The sequence below is a fragment of the Lucilia sericata genome, unplaced genomic scaffold (assembly GCF_015586225.1).
Source record: "Lucilia sericata isolate MDLA Ls3-8-SP2 unplaced genomic scaffold, ASM1558622v1 Contig000022F_arrow, whole genome shotgun sequence".
NCBI lineage: Eukaryota > Metazoa > Arthropoda > Insecta > Diptera > Calliphoridae > Lucilia > Lucilia sericata.
Genome location: NW_023994060.1, coordinates 919,428 through 943,122, shown reverse-complemented (window position 1 = coordinate 943,122; position 23,695 = coordinate 919,428). Strand labels below are relative to the sequence as shown.

The 23,695-nt window shown below is 29.2% G+C and overlaps 1 protein-coding gene across 1 annotated transcript in view; it reads left to right on the top strand.

The window, feature by feature from the left end:
• Positions 1-23,695, top strand: part of LOC119608784 (netrin receptor DCC) — a 390,750-nt gene that overhangs the window by 346,588 nt on the left and 20,467 nt on the right. The window contains exon 12 of the mRNA XM_037963327.1: positions 22,243-22,290. Within this exon, the coding sequence (XP_037819255.1) occupies positions 22,243-22,267 (25 nt within the window). The 3' untranslated portion in view covers positions 22,268-22,290. The remainder of the gene's footprint in view (positions 1-22,242; positions 22,291-23,695) is intronic.

Genomic DNA, 23,695 nt, shown 5'->3' with positions numbered 1-23,695 from the left:
TCCAACCCACTAAAAATAATCTTGTGGGCCAATTTTTACAATTAATTTTCCCATAACCGGCTCAAAATTACGGAAATTTGGAGACCCATTTCGAATTGATTGCAGAACATTTTTGCCATATTTTACTCAAATCAAAATTGTCAATCACTGGGAAGTATTCCTACATGAGATTCTCGGGACACTCTAATATACATATAGTCAATGCCATTAGATTATTCAAAAGTAGGAATAATTGCGAAATATTTTTGTAATTCTATTTCATTCAGAGAATACAATATTTGGAAGAATATAGTACCCTCTTAAGGTATTTTCAGACTACAATACTGAGTATTAACACACTTCAAATTAAAAATATTATGAAAATAATTCGCATTTTCAAAACATCAATCCGAAAAATACATTTTATGTTTACACTATAATATTTGTAATATTTTTTATCCAATTTTCAATTATTTATGCACTTTTCGTTCTTATTTTTAATGTATTTTCCACTTTTTGTTTGTTTTTTATTGTATTTATAAAATACATACCGAATACGTTTGAAAATAAAAAGTTTTTGAATTGTTTTAAAAAATTTATGAATACCGACCGTATGCCAAAAAAATCAGTAATATTTTTGAAAATCAAATTACAAATTATATTTAGACTAGTAAATTGTATTATGATACAAACATTTTTGACAAGTATTAATACTCAGTATTGTAGTCTAAAAATACCTTTAATATGATTTCTAGAATCCATAAGAGTTAATAGTGAATATTCTTTAGTATCCCATAGGTTTTGTTTCCAACACTTTATATAACAAGGACTCAGTTGACATCTTAAAACATGGATTACGTACACAGAGGATACCGGTAGAAGAGTACCGAAATTTATACAATCCGTTGTTAAAAGTGAGCTTACCACGTTTGTTAACATATAGACAACGGATGTGTATACAGTTTAAATTATAATAATTTATACAACACATCGTAGTCATTGCAACAACGCATTGTTGTCAATTCGATTACGCTTTGTGTAGTTTCGGTAATTCATCGTTGTGGTTTCGACAACGAATTGCTGTTATTTCGACAACGCATCGTTTTCTCTCTGTGTAGGTTTCTATATACTAGTTACAAAATTCAGCTTTTTCTATAAAATGACCACTGTCTGTGCCACCCATTCCCTCTGACTCCCTCTCCAAACTTCAGAGTAAACAATTTCAAGGAAAGCAAAAAAACTGGTCAAAATTATTACAGCCATCAACAGCTTCATCGCTTTTACTCTTCAGCATCATCATCTTTATCTTAAGACAGAATTATGCTGTTGCTAATTGGGTGTGAGCTGTTCCCTTTCCATCCACACCAAACATCCAATTCATTCTATTTCAGTCATTTGTTCAGTCGTTCATTTCATTCATATTTGATTGCTTAATCATTTTCATTTGGTAAAGTTTTTCCCGTTGTAGTATTTGTTGTTTATTTTTAGGTTTTTCTTCGAACTTTGTTGCTCTTGCTGATTAATGCTGTCGTTGTTGTTACTGTTGTTTTAGTAACAAAATGATTAAATAGAATTTTATGTAAAAGTTTTTTTCCCTTTGTACCGCATTCTGCTTCACAAATTAGAAAAGTGTTAAAAAGATTTATGAATAGTTATGGCCAGGATTAAAAGTGGTGTATTAAGTGAAGTAATTAATTATAACCAAAATGATAGACATTAATTTTTCAAAGGATTAGTTTTAGTTTTCTTGAGGAATTAATGATAACAGGACACAAAATTGAATTGATATGAAAGCATAAACTTAATAAATATATTGTTTATTTAGAAGATGAAAGGAGTGTGGATTGAAAACAAATATTTTGTTTTTGAATTTTTATTAAAGGAAGTTTGTTATAAGTAGAAACCGTTTTAGGGCGTAATTATCAATTAATTCAAAATTTATACAAAAGAAAACTTCGGAACAGTTCTGCTTGATATTAATTGCATGTAAGATATGTACACCCAACTAACTTTCGTAATATAATGTTTTCTCCAAGTTATAAAAAGGAAATATACGCGCCTGGTACCAAATTGACACCAAAGAGTTTATAATTTTTCAATAACATCCGATGTCAAAGTATATACATACGTACACTATGTAATGTTGACAAAGCAACGTTGTCAACATTGCAACAATTCGTTGTCGAAATCTAAATTTTATACACATCCGTTGTCTAAATGTAACCAAACGTGTTAAGCTGACTATTGGCAACGGATTGTTTGTCAATAGTGAGCTAACCATGTTTGTTAACATTTAGACAACGGATGTGTATAAAATTTAGATTTGGACAACGAATTGTTGCAAACGTTGTCAACATTACATAGTGTTGAAAAATTATAAACAGTTTGGTGCCAATTTGGTACCAGGCGTGTATATTTCTTTTTCCCTCTGTGAATGTTTTTAATTTAAGTGTCTTGCTAAATGATTTTTCACTTTAAATTAAATTATTAAATAATGTAAAATTTTAATTATAAAAAAAAAAACTATCAAATAAGAAGTGGTTTAGGTTGTTGTTTTTATGATGTGTTTATTGTTTTTTTTTTTTTTTTTTTTTTTTTTTTTTTGTAAAAATAGCTAAAAAGGAAATACAAAAGAATTTTAAGGAGTAGTTTGAAAATTATTGAAGATGAGTAAGTGCAAATTTTTCTTTGTTTGTGTTTTATATTATAATCTTATAATGTTTTCCTTAAAAATTTTGTGTTTTCAACAGACATATTTGAGGGGAAATAATTAAAAATTTTAAATTATCGATTAGTTTTAAAATAAACTTAAACAATTTAATTCATACAGTTAAAGGTATAATTATTTGTGACATCAGAGATGGTATGACTAATTCTTCGAAGCAGGGATGGCAATGTCCCAGTGTTTATTCTTAAATATGGTCATATAGTCATGTCGTTGTCATGTCAAAAAATATGGTGGTTTTTGATCCATAAAAGTATATATATGTATATTATATACTTTTTATATTATATATAAAACTATATATGTACATGTATATTTGGGGTCCTTATTAAATTCTAAGACGATCAAGCTATGTCCGTCTATCCGTCTGTCTGTTGAAATCACGATAGGGACTACACGGGAGGAGCTAGATAGAGAAGATTTGTCTCTATTGGTAAGGTTTGTTTGGTATTGAAAAAAGGCAATATCGGTCCACGTTTTCGGATAGCCCCCATACAAGTGGACCCCCTAAAAATAGCTTTAACGGGTATAACTGTTTCAAAAATACGAATATACCGATAAAATTCGACATGAATAAGTTTCATATATGCCAAAATCTATCTACCAAATTTTATGAAGATCTGTTCATAATTGACTATACGCCCCATATAGAGTCCCCTTCAGAAAATTATTATATCGCTCATTACTGACATAATATTACGAATATTACGATGTTTTATGCGAGCCATCATCACTTTACTGAATTTTTGGAGGATCAGCTATATGGAATTCTGAACGAATTCGAATAATTTTCAACGAAAGAAAAGACTTGTAACAAAATTTTTTTGAAATAGCTATATTTTCTGAAAAAACTAATCAAGATTTAGAAAAAACACATAATATTTTCATGAGTATTTCGGAATTTTGTGCATTTTTCCGTTATTTATAGACCGATTTTTTCTGATTTTTAATAGATTTGTTGAAGATTTAGATCTCGCAGGTATTGGAAAACTAATTTCAACATACACACGGACAGATAGATGATTTTTTTATTGTCGTATGGTAACACTCGTACCATATAGTACTATATGACTCCTACCAGTTCCATTTTGCACTGCCTGAGTTTAGCTTAAAGTAGAATGGCACGTTTTAAAACATGTTTTGTTTAGTGTCATAACTTTCTTCAAAGTGTTTTTGAAGGAAATTGCATTTTCATTTAAGAATTACTAATAAATCTATTTAATTTTTTTTACTTTTTCGCAACTGTTTTAAAGGAAATTAAATATTTTTTAATTATTTTTTTTAGGCCGGTTGTTTGAAGTTTTGTAATAAAAATCATTTGACCATTTCCAAGACATCAACAGTTAAAATCAATAAAATAATTCATTAACTTTGTAACTAAAAGCCACATTGTTGTTGCTTTATAAAAAAAACCTACAAAGATAAATTTAAATAAGTAACAAACAAAACTTTGCTTTATACAAACCAAAAAAGAAATCCACTCAAAATTTCAACTAAAGCAATAATAATACGTGGAAAAATAAAATTTGTTAAACTTGAAAGAACTATATCCATATAATGTTTTCTTGTTGTTTTCTGTATCCGCCAGCATAAGAGTCATTAAAAAACATTTCAAACTTGTATCCGCAGGAAGTTAAAATGTTTATTTAATTTCCACTTTAATCATTAACAAAACATTAAATGGTTTTTATTCATACTTTTTTTCGACTGTATCTGTGTCTCTGTTTGAGAGCGTGTGTTTGTTAAGATTATAACAGGCTTATTTTAATATTTTTCAAGGTTCTTTTGTTGTTGGTTAATAAAATGCCCTAAGAGAACTTAAGAAAAGAAATAAAAACTAAAAGTTATTTTAAAATTGTCTACTTACAAAGGACTTAGTATGAATAAAGAGCCACAATTTGTTTACTATGAAATTCTAATTAATTTTTGTTACTGTGCTTTTAATAATATAAAATCAACTAAGTAGATCTTATTATTAGAAAACTGTCTGTTCGGTTATTTGTTTATTTCTGGGAAAGAAAATTATAAAGAAAAAAACTTAAAGTAAACCTTAATCTACAGGTATTTAAAAAAAAAATTATTTTAAGTATTCTTGTTAAAGTTTAATTTTTCTTATCACAAAAATTTCTTAAATTTTCTTTCAATATAAATTTTTAGAGATTAAATTTTAGAATTCCTTGTTATAGTCTAAAAAAATAAAAATAACAAACTTTAAATAGTTATATGCCACACTTGGCCTTAATATGAAGATTAAAAAACTAATTGAGTTGTTCAAAACGAATATCAAAAGTTCATAACATAAAAAGTGTTTTAGTTTTAATAGTTTATGGTTTTAATACTTTAATATTAAAAAAATATATATTTAGAAAAATATTTCGACATTTTTTTTGTTATAATATTTTATTTATTTCTATTTCTGTGAATATAAAAACTAAATTAGTTTTTCTAGGTTTATTGCATACTACTCTTTTAAAAAGACTTAAGCAAATAGTTACATGCAAAAATATCAAAATAAAAAAATGCTAACATACTTTTAGGCTGACATTAGAAAATGTAATATACTGCATAATTTTGTTTGCAAAAGCTGAATTTAATGAAACATTTCATACCAACGTGTTTGTGTAAATACAGGTATTTAGGAAAACTAAATATAATGTAGAATTAAATTATTATAAAAAGTTGTTATTAAAAAAGTCGTTAAAAACATTCTTTTATTTCTTAATATTAAACTGCTTGCGTTTTTTTAGTTAACAAAATTAAGGCTGGTAATAATTTTGTTTATTAACATAAATTTCTTTCAACAAAGTGCAATTAAAACTTAGATTTTATTTACAAATTTAAATTTTATTAAATGAAAATCAAAGACCAATATTTTTTGTATATTTTTGAATAACTAAGAAATTCTATGCTAATGAAATGTTACAAATTATTATTAATAATTCCTCAAATATGCATTCATTATCATAAAAGGGAAAGACTATATAAACATTTTTTTATCCACCGCTTAGTTTCTTCATTAAATTCACTGGCACTGACATACACTTGATACTAGTTTAAAGGCAAGTTGTAATTTGCTGAAGTATAATTTTGAACTTTGACCTTGGTGTTAAATTTTTGTATTGAAATCGATATGGTCAAGGAAGATTTTGTCATTCCGTTTGTAACACTTCAAAAGAGTAATCTTCTGGTCGTAAATATGTCGAATTAAGAGCACAGAAAATTTACTATTAAATCGGCCCATAATTGACTTTAGTCCCCATAAAAGATCTTGTACGAATCAAAATCTTTCCACTATATTCCAAAAGGATGGCGTCACTATTATTCCCCCATATTTTCTTCAGAAAATTACATTTATAGTGTTGTTTTAACACAAACAAATTTAAAATAAACAAGTAAGAATTTATAGTCGGGAATGGCCGACCATACGATACCCTACACCAGTCATTATGTGAAAAATAAAAAATTCAGAAATATTTTAACAATTTGTTGACAAAAAATTTATTTTCTAAAAGAGGGGTTATATGTATGTATGTTGGCTTAATGGTTGGAGTAATATGGTCCTATCTTACGTCTACATTAGTTATTTGCATAATATCATTGTGATATTAGTGTTTATAAGTGAATTTTAACCATCAAGTCATTGTCTGAAGGGGACTTTGAAGGGTCAAATGAAGACCGATCATTACGAAAATCAGTAGTATTATTAAGACTTATATAAAATTAAGTTTTGCCGATTTTTAAAGTGATACAAGAACATTTAACATATTTATGAGCTCAAAAGCCCTATTCGGGAGGTACGGTTCTATGGAGGCTATTCGAAATAATGAACCGATTTTAATAATTTTCGATAGGCTTTGTTCTCGGTTCAAAACAAGAGTATGTGCCAAATTTCATTAAATAACCTTGAAAATAACGACCTGAGAGTGCGCACAATGTTGGCATGGACACAGACGGACGTACAGACGGACAAAGCTAAATCGACTCAGAATTCTGGTGATTTGAGTGATTCTCGTATATTTGAGGGTGGGTGTAGGACTAATATTTTTAGGTGTTACAAACATTAGCACAAACACATAATATCCTTCCCACTATTGTGGTGTAGGGTATAAAAACAATATCAAATTTTTAATAAGTTTTCAAAATGACCAAATCTCTGGGATCGGCCCTCATATAAAGTCACCTTCAGAAAATTTATTTACTGTTTATAACTGTTTTAAAAGTAAAAGTGCATATGTACGACAACACAATGTAATGTTAACAACGTTGCGTTGTCAACATTGTAACAATTCGTTGTCGCAATCTAAATTTTATAAAAGTTAACAAACGTGGTAAGCTCACAATCCGTTGTCAATAGTGAGCTTACCACGTTTGTTAACATTTAGATAACGGATGTGGTTAAAATTTAGATTTCAACAACGAATTGTTGCAATGTTGACAACGTGGAGTTGTTAACATTACATAGTGTTGTCGTACGTATAGTGTTATTGTACGCATGTTTGGTGTCAAGCGTGTATATTTTTTTCCCATTTGTGTACAAAATTAATTACCCTTTTAAAGTATATTTTGGTCTAATTGGCCCTAGCCCACATCAAAGGTCCTTTACAGGAAATGGCTCATAATTAAATGTTTCATAATTAACTAAGGCCATATATTGGACCATCTTCTGAAATTTACTTTAAATTTGATGCCGATGTCTCGAGACTCAAGTGTATCTCTTTCAACATTTAACATGTTAAATGCAAATAAAAGCAAATAAAATATGAATTCAACTCAATAGTATAATTATTTAGCGCACTGGATAAAGAGGAGGGAAAATATAACGCGTTTTTATGTAAATTAACAAGGAAAAAAACACTGAAAATAAAAGCATTTTAAGCACGTTATGCGTTTGAGGTGGTTGTTTGGGGACAAAACATTTTTATAACATTTGTGACCAAATTCCTTATTTAAAGATTTTTTGATTATGTTTATTATTGTTCGTTTCATTTCTGTGCAATTCGAATTCCTGTGACTGTGTATAACTATCAGCCATGTTTCTGTCATGCCTTTAACTTTAATTTGTACATGATAACAACACAATCGTTTCGTGTAAATTACACCAACGTTAGTTGTACGTTATTTTTTTATAGCCAGTTATTACTGTTTAGTGTCAAAGGTAATTAAGTGATACAGAAAACCGCAAACAAATTACTAAAAATACAAGCAATAATAAAGTCATTGACTGACAGGGAGAGTGATAGTGCGATATATGCCATAGACAAGGAGTGTCTTTAATTGTTTCTATAATTTCGGGTAAACAGAAATAAAAAGACAAAATCTATTTATGTATGTATATAAAATTTATATATATATTTTTTTAAAGAATTGTTCTTAGTTGGCTTTATATCACATTTCATCATAAGCTTTTGAGAAAATTAATTTTCTTAATAAATTATTAGTGGCTGTGTGCATTTAACCATACAATCTCAATGACCCCAGGCTGATGAATATTTCCTTTCAAGTGGAATAGAGATGGCCTCTTGGTTGTTAGATGTCATGATATACTGTCATGTTGTCATTTTATGGTGTTTACTTGACTTGTATTGCACTCTGTTCATTTACCATTATGAGTTGCAGAAGTTAAAGTAGCTCGTACAACCAGAAAGAAAGAAATCAAGAAAAAAATAAATAATAAGTAAAAAGAAATGCGTTTAAGCGTTAACGAAGGTGGCCAACATTGCTGTTGGAAAAATATGCCAAGCCTAATTTAAGGATAGCTTTTAAGAGAGTTGATCAGCATACACTATAGGCTTATGGATATATTTTGAATAACTTAAGGCATATAATATTTTTTAATTTCAATGGCCACCTTTAAAGATCCCAGCAAAAAATTACGTTGAAAAGAGTTGAAGAGTTGAAAAGCTTTACACTACTCATTGACATTTAAACTCATTATTTTAACATGACAATGTCATTAGAGGCAAGTACTTACCACACTCCCTTACAAAGAGGTAGTTAAATAAGTACTTACCACGCTTGCTTAGATACAGCAACAGCTGTATCAACCAGAAGTTTTTCCCCAGGGAAGAACTTCCAATCATAGCCAATCTGTTACAACAACAACAACTAAAATATCAGATTGAAAGTTGTTCATTAGTAGATTTCTTATAAGTAATACGGACGATATGTAGTTGTCATTGAAAAATATATAGTTGTGTAAGTATAAATCATCACCAAGTTTTTGATGGGTTTATATAACTCTTTACTCTTTATTACGGTCACTATGCAGCTCATTCTTGTTGATGTGAATTGTGTATATTAAAATGAACTTTCTTTTTGCAAAATTTTCCACATTTAATCAGAATTTTCTTCTTTTTTTTTAAATGCTTGACTTTTTTCTTTTTTTATATTTTTCAGTTAATGTCACACAGCATAAACATTTCATTAAACATTATCATTATTATATATATAATTTGTTGCCTACAGTTTTCTTTAATTCCAAAGAAAAAAGCTTTTAGCCAGAGCTTTGGTTTAAATATTTTTATATGTACGTATATTTATGGCTAAAAGCGTTAATGTTTGTATGAATGGGGTAATATTAGTCTTTAAATACTCAGTTAAGTTATATAATAGATATTAGAGAAACATTCTTTAGCATTTTTTAAATGTAAAAATATTAGGGTCAGATTTAGTGACATAAATAATAAGTAAGAATTTAAAGTAGGGCATGGCCGACCATAGGATATCCTACACCAGTGATTATGTTAATAATGTTGATATTAGATACCCGACACCATTATAGTGGGGAAGGTGTTATGCGTTTGTTTGTAACAGCCAAAGATATTGGACCTACAGCCACCTTAAAGTATACTAAATGGGCTCAGGAATTTTCTAATGGGGGTTTGGGTCCTAACTTTTTAATTTTGGAAGAGGGATTTACGTAAATAACTAATGTAATTTATGCAGAATATCATCCTGATATTAGTTTTTATAAGTAAATTTTGACCATCAAGTCTGAACGGGACTTTGTATGGGGAATAGGGTAAAATAAGGCCCGATCATTACAAAAATCAGCAGTATCATTAAGACTTATATAAAACTAAGTTTTGCTGATTTTTTAAGTGATACAAGAGCATTTAACATATTTATGAGCTCAAATGCCCTTTTCGGGAGGTACGTTTGTATGGGGGCTATATGAAATAATGGACCATTTTCAGTAGGTTTCGTCATTAGGTCAAAAGAAGAGTATGTACTAAATGTCATCAAATTATCTTGGAAATTGCGACCTGTAGAATGCACACAAGGTTTACATGGAGACACAGACGGACGGACATAGCTAGTTCGACTCAGAAAGTGATTCTGAACCGATTGGTATACTTTGGATTGATACTTGGGTGTTACAAACATCATATAATGGTGTAGGGTATAAAAATGTGAAATATTTTATTAACTAATTGCAGACAGGTATTTCAAATAATTAATATCAGTGATGTCCACTGTGCGTGGTCAAACCGAGCTGTAAAGTATCAAAATACACTAGAAAAAGCTAATAATTAAATAATAACCAAAATTAATATGTTAGTTAGTTTGAAAGGAGGACGTATATACATCAAATCCGAAGAAATACACCTAGGCCTCTATCGGGCCTGTTGTGCGCTCCTTAACCAGTGCCTCAGGTGGGAATCGAACCCACCACCTCCGGTCTACCAGACTAGAACACTAACCACTAACCTACCGGAGGCAAAATTAATATAGATTAAATTAAAATACTATTTTGCAGTCGTTAAAAAGATTTAAGTAGAGCTTCTTGTAAGTCTTAGTTTTATATTTTCATATATTTAATACACTTTTTGCTTGCTTATGAAACCATTGCTAATCCATTAATCTACTACTGCTAGTTTTTCTTAAAAAATCTGTAGTTTGGAAATTGGATTCTTTGATTCTTTTTCATTTTTTAGTTAATCAAAAATCAATATTGGTATATTTGAAAGCATTTTGCAAATTTTCTATTAGAAGTTTCAAAAATGTATTTATACCGAAGCCTGAAGAGTACTTTGAAAGATTAAAACTTTCAGACCTGTTGTACTTTTGCATTTTACAGTGTATATTAGATAGGCACCTATTACATAATACTTATTATGGAATTGTTAACTTGTCTACGTGCGTCAAATTAGTAGTTGACTCAGATACGTAGTAAACATTTTAAGGGTTTTGTTTTGAGCTTGAAACTGTTATAAATGTTTTAAAATCGGAGTAAAAGAAACAATACATTCGAAATTTAAGATAACGTGTCTCTGAAGTTGTCCCTCTAAAACGTAATTGATATTGGTTTCGACAATTTTTTCAAATATAACAAGTAAGAAATTATAGTCGGGCGAGGCCGACCATATAATACCCTACACCTGTTACAAAAATAAAATGTGATTTAGTTTTCATAATAAAGCATTTAAGTTGAATTGTACCTTGTCTCAGATATACTTAAGCCATTTATTGTTTAATAAAATTGTAGACATTTAAGTCAAATTTTGAAGGGGCTTTTTATAGGGGCTAGGGTCAAATGAGTCCCTATAATTATAAAATTTATGAGGATCATTAAGGCTAGTATAGAACATGGATTTACAGCTTTTTGTCGAGGAGTATATCAAACATAATTATGAACTTAAAAGGCCTATTCCGCGGGTTCAGTTGTATGGGGGCTAGGTGAAATAATAGACCGATGTTACCCATTTTCAATAGGCTTTGTCCCTGGGACAATAGAAGATCATGTATCAAATTTCATTGAAGTATCTTCAAAATTGTGACCTGTAGTTTGATTACAAGGTTTACATGGACAGACAGACGAATTATCTTCAAAATTGCAACCTGTAGTTTCATTACAAGATTTATTTGGACAGACAGACAGACGGACGGACTTGGCTTAATCGACTCAGAAAATGTTTCTGAGCTTATTGGTATACTTAAAGGTGGGTATAGGACAGCTTATGTCTTCTTCAATTATTTGAGGTGTGAATATAACTTAAAGGCCTTGTCGATGTCACATCCGATAATCTGTCAAGAGTACATATTTTAAATCCTTGATGTCATCGCAAGCTGTAGAGAAAATTGTAAACAAGTTATTGAATTCTTAGGATTATTGTGGTTCTAAAATAGCCTATGATCGTACGATGATCTTGTGTCTGTCTATTGAATGTAGTTTCAAGTATTAAAAATGTATTCATTCAGCCCAAATACAAGTGCGAGTTAATGATCGGTTTAAAATTTATTTCTTAATTTTCACAGTCTGTCTAATAAGTATATCTATGTGTGTGTCTGTATTAATGTCAGTGTGTAAGTAAAGATAGGATCAAATTGAAAACTGATTGTGGCACATGGTATTTCCAGAAAATATTCCAACAATTTTACTGCCATTTTGAATGTTTTTCTTTCATTCTTACTCTACAATTCACCTGAAACTGGCGTCATTTAAAAAAATAGTAGACGAAAACAAGAGGTAAAAATAACTAAATATTTTCGTTGTTGTTGGTAGGCCAGCCATTGCATTGCATGAATGCATTTTCTCAAAACGATTATCACCGACATTCTTTCTGCGGATGTATATTTTTTTTTCAGTATTACTGCTTTCTGCCCGAAAGAAAAATTTTCCATTTTCTACATTTTATTTTCATTATTTTATGTTTGTTTTTTTGTCGTTTCTGTTTGCATTTTATGGGCAGGTGAATGGAAAATGCTTATTGTTTGTTGGAAAAATTAAGAGATTGCCTGCAAATTGTTTAAGCAAAAAAATGCAGAAAATACATTAAAATGGGTATAAAAAACTGCTAATGTTGGCTGCAACCAATTTTCTTTTCTAGTTTCTTTTTTCCTTGTTAAATTAATGTAGAAAAATCATTATTAAAATTGCTGCATAAATGAATAGGTTTTGTTTATATTTCAAATAATTTCTTTGTGAAACATCAAAGTAAACGTAGTAGGGAAAGAAGTTATCCTTGCACTAATTACCCTTTTGGTTCCTAAGGGATAATTGTAAAACAATATTTTGCATTTGTTAAGTATGAAATATTGCAAACTTATCTATGTAATTTAAAATTAATTATTATTTCCCACACACGCCAGAGGTGTTTTTTTTTTTTTTTGTAAAGCAAAGCTGTCAAAATCATATGTGGTACAATGTTGTTATTTCTGATTTTTTTTTCTATTTGTTTGTTTTTTTTTTTTTTTTGTAAACTTGTAATAAACATGTCCGCACAACACGATGTGACAATTGTTAACACAATACGAGAGTATAAAGGATTTTCTTTTATGGTTTTACAACATTTTTCTTTTTTTTACATTTTTTTTTTTTGCGAAAAATCTCTCAATATTGAGTGGCGTATAACAAGCTTGAATACAAATTTTTCGACATAAAAATATTTTTGATTGATGTTTATGACATTTTTATTTTGTATAAACTAACATACAACTTAACACCACCACATTGTGACACATCGTCATCATCATCATGATCCCACCATCAGAACATCATAATTCTTGTTGTCGCCGTTGGAATTATTATACCTCATCCTTAATTTTTCATCATCAGAAAATAAAAATTCAGATACATACATATGTTTATTAATTTATTTTTGTCCAGATTTTTGTGAAAATATTTTGTTAATTATGAGCAATAATATGTAGGAGTAGTAGCAGGAGGATGTTATGAAAAACGTGTATGATTTTTGTCATTAAGAATTTTGTTAAACAAGTTATTGACTAGTTACACTGGTCTACAGTATTTACTATGAAATGTTATTGTGTTCGACTATCTAACATAATTAATAAAATACACTTAATTTTGTAATAAGATCAAAGTTCTTTTTCGGTATTTAAGCAGTAAATGCATACACAGAGCGAAAAACCCGGTAGAAAAGTACCGAAAGTGATACAACCCATTGTCAGAAGTGAGCTTATCATGTTTGTTAACATTTAGATAACGGATGAGTATAAAATTTAAATAACACCCAGTTATCATTTTGACAACCACCGTTGTAATTTTGACAACGCATTGTTGTCATTTCCATTACGCTTTGTGTCATTTCGGCAATGCATCATTGTGATTTCGGCAACACAACGTTCTGTTTGACAACATAGCGTTGTCTCTTTGGTAACACATTATTATTTTTTTGTTGATTTGACAACGTCGTGTTAATTTTTGTTGTTGATTTGACAACTATCCGTACATACTATGACAACGAATGTTATTGAAATATAAACAGTTTGGTGTCAATTTGGTACCAGGCGTGCTTAATTTTAAAACGTATTTTTCCCTGTGTGTAATAAGTCCAGCCTAATTCTGAATTATGAACTGAATTATTTGATCACGTTCGGCTTTAATTCCGACATGATGAACAATTTTTAAATACTATTATAACTTGGCACTAAAAAATTAAAATTTTGTCGGCTAGTGTTATTTTTTCTTGTAATTCTAATGTTATGTATAGGCCATTTTATAGCCAATAATACTAGTTTACAACGATTTTGCTCGTGATGTAAAACCTATATGAGTTTCTTTATTTAGGCCGCCTAAGTCCAGAAAAAATTTTTAAATAATCTAGGACGTAAAATTTTGTAATTATTTATTAAGAAAGAAAAAGTATGTAATTCAGGAATAAATTCCCAAAATTATTTTGCAAACATTCATAACCTAACATCAAGATGACATTTTACATAAACAAGCTTGAAGTTAATTAACCAATTAATTTAGTAAATTTAATGATAATAGTTAGTTTTGTGTAATTTAATCTTAATTCCCAATGAAGAGTACTATTCAGAAGAGGCACTCATAAATTCATTAATTGTGATAAATTTTGATATAAATAAGCATAATAAAAATGTTAAATTACTTTTCAAAATTCTGTGAGGAAACGCACACCACAACATGATAAAAGATAACAAAACTGGAACACCCGTGTCCCCGCCCAAAGTCTTGCACTTTTTTATGGGTGTCATTTTTGCTCGGAATAACTTTCTGAGTCGATTAAGCTAAGTTCTTCTGTCCGTCTGTGTGTCTTCATGTAAACCTTATGCTCACACTGCAGGTCGCAATTTTCATGATAATTTGATGAAATTTGGTCCATACTCTTACATATTTTGACCCAAGAACGAAACTTATTGAAAATGGTTAAACTCGGTCTATTATTTCCCTAGCCTCCATACAATAATGGTTAATTTTGTACAATATCTACAAAAATCAGCAAATCTTAGTTTTATATAAGTTTAAATGATTTGGCGATTTTCGTAATGGCCCCAGCCCCCATACAAAGTCCCCTTCAGAAAATTATTTGATGGTGGAAATTCACCTTTAAACAATACTATCCGATTAAAATTCTGCATAAATAACTTTAATGTAATGCTAAATTTACCTTTGCCCCATATAAGCCCTCCCTCAAAAAATCACTTTTTTGGTAACAAATTGTTAAAATATTTCGAAATTAAGAAAAATGCTTTATTATTAGAAAAATACAAAAAAAAAATTTAACATACTCAGTGGTGTTGTGGTATATGTTCGGTCATGTCTGTCTATACATTCTTACTTGTTTTACTTTCAGGTGCTTCTCTAAATTAGGCGTATACTTAATATTTGTAATATCTATAAATCATTAACACGTATACGTATAGGTGTCATTAATAAATGCAGTACAATTTCACAATGTAAAAATTTCTACTTGAATTGCAAAATGAACATGAATTTTTTTAGATTTTTCACAATTTTTGTTCTTCATGACAAGAGCTACAACTTTTCTACAGAGAGTAAATAAAAACTCCGAACGGTTTGCAAGATATGAGCCTGAGAAACTAAATCTTTGGGAACTATAAAAAAGTCCATGACTTTGGGCAAAACTGGGAGACATCGTTACCGATACCGTTATTCGTTTCGGTTGCCAATCTTGGTATAAATATAGATAAATTTTGTATAATTTGTATCTATAGCAATTTTCTGATCATATGACTATTGTTATTAATGATTTGCAGCAATAGGTTAGGTAAAGTATAACCGATTTCCAACAAAGTGGATGCTTGATGGAATGTTAAGGAAAAATATGGAAAAATGTATACACTACTTATACCTTGCCATCACAAAATCAAAGGAAAACAAGTAAGAAAGTATAGTCTGGAAAATTACCTTGATTCCGATTTATTTAAGCAATTTATTGACGAAAAACTAATTTTCTGAAAGAGGCTTTATATGGGGGATAGGAGCAAATGTGAACCGATCCCGATAAAATGGGATAAATAGATATATATTTATATAATATTTGTCTGTGATAAATTTCATTACAATAACAGGGTCAAATGAAGTCCGATCATTTCGAAATTCGGCAAAGTCATCAAGGTATGTATAAAACTTAGTTGTGCTAACTTTTATCGAGATACATTTATATTATATAGAATTATGAGCTCAAAAGCCCTTTTCGGGGAGTTCAGTTGTATGAGGGCAAGGTGAAATAATGGACCGATTTTAGGCTTCGTTCTTGGGTCAAAAAAATATGTATGCCAAATTTCATTAAATTATCTTGAAAATTTCGACCTGTACTTTGATAACAACGTTTACATGGACACACGGACGGACGGACATCGTTAAATCGACTCAGAAAGTAATTCTGAGTCGATCGGTATACTTAAAGGTGGGTATAGTACTAATATTTTAGTGCGTTACAAACATCAGCACAAACGCATAATACCCTTCCCACTATAGTGGTGTAGGGTAAAACCCCCTTATTCACAAACAACATTTTTATTTTATAAAAGGTGTATAAAACAAAATTTCCATACAAAATCTAATTTATAAACCGTTTATAAAATAAAAATTTTGTTTGTGAATAAGGGGGTAAATATTTAACAACGTAATATAAGGAATGGTAAAAATTTTTACATTAATAAGGTTGCTAAACGGTGATATTAAACATCGACTTTATTCTTTCACGTTGTATTGTAAGACACCAAAATGTGTTTTGCTAAACAACATGTATGCCAAAATTTTAAGCTGATTTGTGCAACTAATGTCATAAACTAACATATGATGCCATTTTACATTTAAAACTGAACAACAAAAAATCCCGAAAAGACTGCAGCAGTTTTTAATGGGAAATAGTAAAATTTTTCACATAAAGCTGACATCATTACCAAAACAAAATAAGTATGAAAATAAAGTCGATGATGCTCGAACATATTATTAACTACATTAGTTATTAGTAAAGCTAAAAAGGGGCTTTGTATGGGATCCAGGTTTTCAAAAAATTTCATCGAAACTAATCGACACTCAAATTGATTCTAAACCGAATGGTGGGTATAAGACAAATATGTATTACAAACATCAGCACAAACGTATAATACCCTCCCCACTATAGTAGTGTAGTGTATAGTAGTGTATAAAAAGTACATTAGAAAAGTTGGAGGTAAAGATAACATCCTTACTAATAGCACAATTAGATTGTAACTCAATTCAAGTGTAAAATTTTCTAAAAATTTTCAAAAGAAAAACTCATATTAATTAAAAGTTTTTAATCTTTTAATAACGTTGCCTTTTTGTAAAGAGTCATAATCATTAGTAGCAAAAAATGTGTGTTGCTATTGAAATATATACATTTTACTAACCCTTTCTCTTTATTTTCAACCAACATTATCTCCATTTTTGGCTTGTTATTGATATTTTAATTTTGGCATTACATTATCTGTTGGTTTAACTCGTTTTCAAATATATATTATGTATAAAAAAATCGTAAATACTAAACTGTCAGTACGTTCAAAAATAAATTAAAAGTTTTTAATCCTTCAAATTTCGTCTCATCATGGATGAATTGAAAGCAGCGGCGGAGCCCTTAAGACATTTAGAGAATTTAAAACTCAAACTTCCGCTAAACAACAATAATCGTAAACACTAGTTAAAACCATGTTTAATATATTTTTGTTTTACTTTTTTACTTTGTTGTTGGTTTTGACTTTATTCTGTGCACTTTTTTGTTGATTTCTGTTAAGTCATAAATTTAAAATTATTCTCGTTGAGTTGTTGCTTTTTGCTGCTACTATTATCGTGTTTTCAATTTCATTTTTTTTTACATCAACAGCTGTCAAAAAGTTGAAATTTTTTTTCCTGCGCTCAGGATAATAAAAATTTTGGAAACATTTTAATAAAAATCTAAAAACCATTTTGTTGTAGAAAGTTTATAAATTTCTTAAAAAAAATGCAATAGTAGGGTATTCAGGCAAAATTTTATATAAGAATGCTATATTGATTTTAACAAATATAAATATTGGTAGTAGACCGCCAAAATAATATATTTCCCAGGTCCCTACACCCCATACAAGTAGAAACTCAAAATACTGTTTAAAGCAATCGTGATAAAATGTTGTACAATTTAGTTATCTGCAACCAAAATAGTTCTACAAAATCACTTTTTATGAGGATCTCTTCATAAATAACCCCGACTCTTCAGAAAATTACTTAAAATGCACATTACTGGCTTAAAAATACCAGTATATATAAGAGATAATGTAAAAAAACAGAATTTTTTTGTTGAAAACATTAAAGTCAATTTATTTTTAAATCTAGAAGAGATAGAGCCAAAATTACGATAATCTGTTATCACTTTTATTTCCCACCAATAATCGATTTTTTGGGAAAAAACATAAAAGTCCATTTATTTTGCAAACTAAAAGAGATAGTGCCAAAACAACGATAATCTGTGATTACATTTATTTCCCATCAAAAATCGATATTTTCCCATGGGAAATCAAAGTTCATTTTGGAAACAAATATAATGCGTGATCACATTTATTTCCCATCAAAAATCGATTTTTGGGTGAAAACATAAAAGTCCATTTATTTTGGAATCTAAAGGAGATAGAGCTAAAACAACGATAATCTGTGATCACTTTTATTTCGCACCAAAAATCGATTTAATTTTTTTTTTTTTGTGAAAACATAAATGACCATTTATTTTGAAAACTAGAAGAGATAGAGCCAAAACAACGATAATCTGTGTTCACTTTTATTTCACACCAAAAATCGATTTTTTTTTTTTTTTTTTTTTTTTGGGTGAGAACATAAAAGTCCATTTATTTTGGAATCTAGAAGAGATAGAGCTAAAACAACGATTATCTGTGATCACTTTTATTTCCCATCAAAACCCGATTTTTTTTTTGGTGAAAACATAAAAGTCCATTTATTTTGGAATCTAAAGGAAATAGAGCTAAATCAACGATAATCTGTGATCACTTTTATTTCCCACCAAAAATCAATACTTTCCACCAAAAATCGATTTTTTTGTTGAAAATATAAAAGTCCATTTATTTTAAAAACTAAAAGAGATAGAGCCAAAACGACGATAATCTGTGATCACTTTTATTTCCCACCAAAAATCGATTTTTGGGTGAAAACATAAAAGTCCATTTATTTTTGAATCTAAAGAAGATAGAGCTAAAACAACGATAATCTGTGATCACTTTTATTTCACCTCAAAAATCGATTTTTTTTTGTGAAAACATAAAAGTCCATTTATTTTTGGAATCTGGAAGAGATAGAGCCAAAACAACGATAATCTGTGATCACTTTTATTTCCCATCAAAAATCGATTTTTTTGTTGAAAACATAAAAGTCCATTTATTTTGGAATCTAGAAAAGATAGAGCCAAAACATCGATAAGCTGTGATCACTTTTATTTCCCAACAAAAAATCGATTTTTTTTTTTTGGTGAAAACATAAAAGTTCATTTATTTTAAAAACTAGAAGAGATAGAGCCGAATCAACGATAATCTGTGATCACTTTTATTTACCATCAAAAATCAATTATATTTTTCGTGAAAACATAAAGTCCATTTATTTTGGAAACTAAAAGAGATAGAGTCAAAACAGCGATAATCTGTGAGCACTTTTGTTTTCCACTACAAATCGAATTTTGTTGGTAAAACATAAAAGTTCATGTATTTTGGAATCCAGAAGAGATAGAGCCTAAACAATGATAATCTGTGATCACTTTTATTTCCCATCAAAAATCAATTATATTTTTTGTGAAAACATAAAGTCCATTTATTTTGAAAACTAGTAGAGAAAGAGCTAAAACAACGATAATCTGTGATCACTTTTATTTCGCACCAAAAATCGATTTAATTTTTTTGTGAAAACATAAATGACCATTTATTTTGGAAACTAGAAGAGATAGAGCCAAAACAACGATAATCTGTGATCATTTTTATTTCACACCAAAAATCGATTTTTTTGTGGGTGAAAACATAAAAGTCCATTTATTTTGGAATCTAGAAGAGATAGAGCTAAAACAACGATAATCTGCGATCACTTTTATTTCACCTCAAAAATCGATTTTTTGTTTTTGTGAAAACATAAAAGTCCATTTATTTTTGGAATCTGGAAGAGATAGAGCCAAAACATCGATAATCTGTAATCTCTTCTATTTCCCAACAAAAAATCGATTTTTTTGGTGAAAACATAAAAGTTCATTTATTTTAAAAACTAGAAGAGATAGAGCCGAATCAACGATAATCTGTGATCACTTTTATTTCCCATCAAAAATCGATTGTATATTTTGTGAAAACATCCATCCATTTATTTTGGAAACTAAAAGAGATAGAGTCAAAACAGCGATAATCTGTGAGCACTTTTGTTTTCCATTACAATTCGAATTTTGTTGGTAAAACATAAAAGTCCATGTATTTTGGAATCCAGAAGAGATAGAGCCTAAACAACGATAATTTGTGATCACTTTTATTTCCCATCAAAAATCAATTATATTTTTTGTGAAAACATAAAGTCCATTTATTTTGAAAACTAGTAGAGAAAGAGCTAAAACAACGATAATCTGTGATCACTTTTATTTCGCACCAAAAATCGATTTAATTTTTTTGTGAAAACATAAATGACCATTTATTTTGGAAACTAGAAGAGATAGAGCCAAAACAACGATAATCTGTGATCACTTTTATTTCCCACCAAAAACCGATTTTTTTTTTTTTGGGTGAAAACATAAAAGTCCATTTATTTTGGAAACTAGAAGAGAGCCACAACAATAATAATCTGTGATCACTTTTTTTCGCATAAAAAAATCGATTTTATTTTTTGTGAAAACATAAAAGTCCATTTATTTTGGAAACTAAAAGTGATAAGACCGAAACAACAATAATCTTAGATCACTTTTATTTCCCATCAAAAATTGATTTTTTGGGTGAAAACTTAAAAGTCCATTTATTTTGGAAACTATAAGAGATAAAGCCAAAACAACGATACTCTGTGATCACGTCTACTTCCCACAAAAAATAGATTTATTTGTGAAAACATAAAAGTCCATTTATTTTGGAATCTAGATGAGATAGAGCCAAAACAACGATAATCTGTGATCACTTTTATATCACCTCAAAAATCGATTTTTTTGGTGAATACATAAAAGTCCATTTATTTTGGAAACTAGAAGAGATAGAGCCACAACAACGATAATATGTGATCTCTGGGGGTTGTAGATCCTAGTTAGTCTTGGCCAAGTCCTAGTTAGCTAACAAGTCCTGAAAATATTACCTCAGTTATTGCTTTCCCCATTATTAGTAGTTAACCTAACTAGTATTCAATTATAATAAGCTACCCAAACACCTTTTGAATATACAAGCCATTTCTGTAGTCAGAATTTAAACTTTGATTGCTTCTTCTCTCGGCATTTGAATGCCCCTAATGTATAGGAATCCTTGTACATATTTGTTACTTTAACTCTCGATATCAATACATTTGTTTGTATTTGCCAAGACTACATTCAGTCATTAATTCCTAACCATTTGTGTCATTCCTGTTGTTGTTGTTTTTTATCGTTGTTCTTCTTTTGTTTTCTTATATTAATGCCTTCCTTTTATTTGTTGTTGTTCCAATTTGTTTATTCTTCTTTTTTTTTTTCTTTCCTCTTCTACAAGTGTTACAAATTAATGAAATATAAACAAAATGAAGTGTTTCAACATCAACAGAAAAAGTATTGGGGAAGAAAAAAAATCGTAAGAATGAAAAAAGTCATAAAAGTTTCTTGGATACATACTACGCCTAATTCCTGTAAATGTAAATAAAATTCATAAAATTTTATTTCTTCTTATATTGTATTGTTATAGGAAATTTTTCCGGATAACAGTAGAATCTGGAACATCAGTTACTAAAAATGGGAAATTGGGGAAGTGATATTCTATAGGTTACAAATAAATATGAAAACTTTCCTATTTCTTAAATTCAGTTTCTACTGTTGTATTTTATTGTATTGGAAAGTATTCGTTATTACCATTTTCAAATGTTGATATTAATTTTTGTTATACTCTGTCAAATATGTACCATGTATGTATGTTTCCCCGTATAAGCAAATATTACATACTTTTGTACATTTTGACTAGTTTTTTTCTTTTGTCATTTGTGTTTCTATGTTGAATTTGACCAAAATATAAATAAAAACAAAATATATTTACATAAGTACATTTTTCTCTTTGCAATTTCTTTCAATACTTAAATATTGATCTGTATTTGTTGATATTTTTCTTTTTATTTACAGACAAGAAAACAGCCTTGAAGTATGATGGTCAACAATTGTGGCATTACGGTAAGTTTCACTTTTTTCTTCTATTTGAACTCTTCAGAATATTATAAAATGTTTATTGACATTGAGTTAGGAATATTGATACTAAATGTATAAAAATGTAATTTTTGACTTAATATGTATACTACATACATTATTATAAGTGTATATGTATGTATACTTTAAGGAAACTTTGGCTAATATAAACACTACAACAGAAGTTTATGTTTTTAAATACATATGCATACAAAACAAAATTAATATTTCAAGTAAAATGAGAATAAAAATCATGGAAACCAAAAATATGATTTAAAAAATTCCATACGAAGCACCATAGAAAACATTCATTTGCATATTTTGATTTTCCTGGTGATAAAATTTTAATAAATCCCTACTTAAATGACTTTAGAGTGTTAAATACACTTAGTTACGGTAAATATTATATCACACTACTAATATACATATTTCGATTCCCATTTGTTAGATTAGTCTCTATTGTTACTGTGATCAGATCTGTATATTTTAGACTGTAAATATAGTCTCGATTACAGATCAGTGTGAAGCCTCGTTTATAGACCATTATATACTCCCTACTGTGTATCAATCTATTGTCTTTAATTATAGTCTCAATTGTAAGTTGATCTGTGTTTTCGACTATAGTTCAATATATAGCCTTGACTATAGATCAGTTTATAAAGTTGATAATATCTGTATAGATTATGTAGTCTCGATTATATAGGTCAGTCAATAATCACGTACTTGAATCATGTCAATTCTAATCAATCAATTCTAAAACTGCTCCGGACTGATTTGAGTACGCATTACTAAATTCTTTTTATATCCACTATCAAATTGTTTCTGTTACTTCGTTTATAATACATCGAAATATTGGTATGTATTCTGAGTCCTTATTAAATTCTAAGGCAATCTAGCCATGTCCGTCCGTTCGTCTGCCTGTTGAAAATACAATAGAGTCCGAACGGAAAGAGCTACAGGGTTCAGGTTTGTTTGGTATTGCAAATGGCCAATATTAGTCCACGTTTTTGCATAGTCTCCATACAAGTGGCCTCCGAAAAACAGCGTTAACAGTCATAAATGCTTAAAAAATAAGAGTATAGCGACATAAATAAGTATCATAAGAGCCAAAATCTATCTATCCAATTTTATGAGGTTTAGTCGATAATTGACCCTATACCCCTAAGGGCCCCTTCAGAAAGTTAATTTATCGCTCATTACTGGCTAAAAAATACGAGTATAGTGATGAAATTTTACATAAGTAAGTTTCCTACGAGACAAACTCTCTGTATTAAATTTAATAAGGATTGTTCAATAATTGACCCTACGCCCCATATAAGGTCCCCTTCAGAAAATGACAATCATTACTGGATAAAAATTCTGATTATAGCAATGAAATTCGACATAAGTAAGA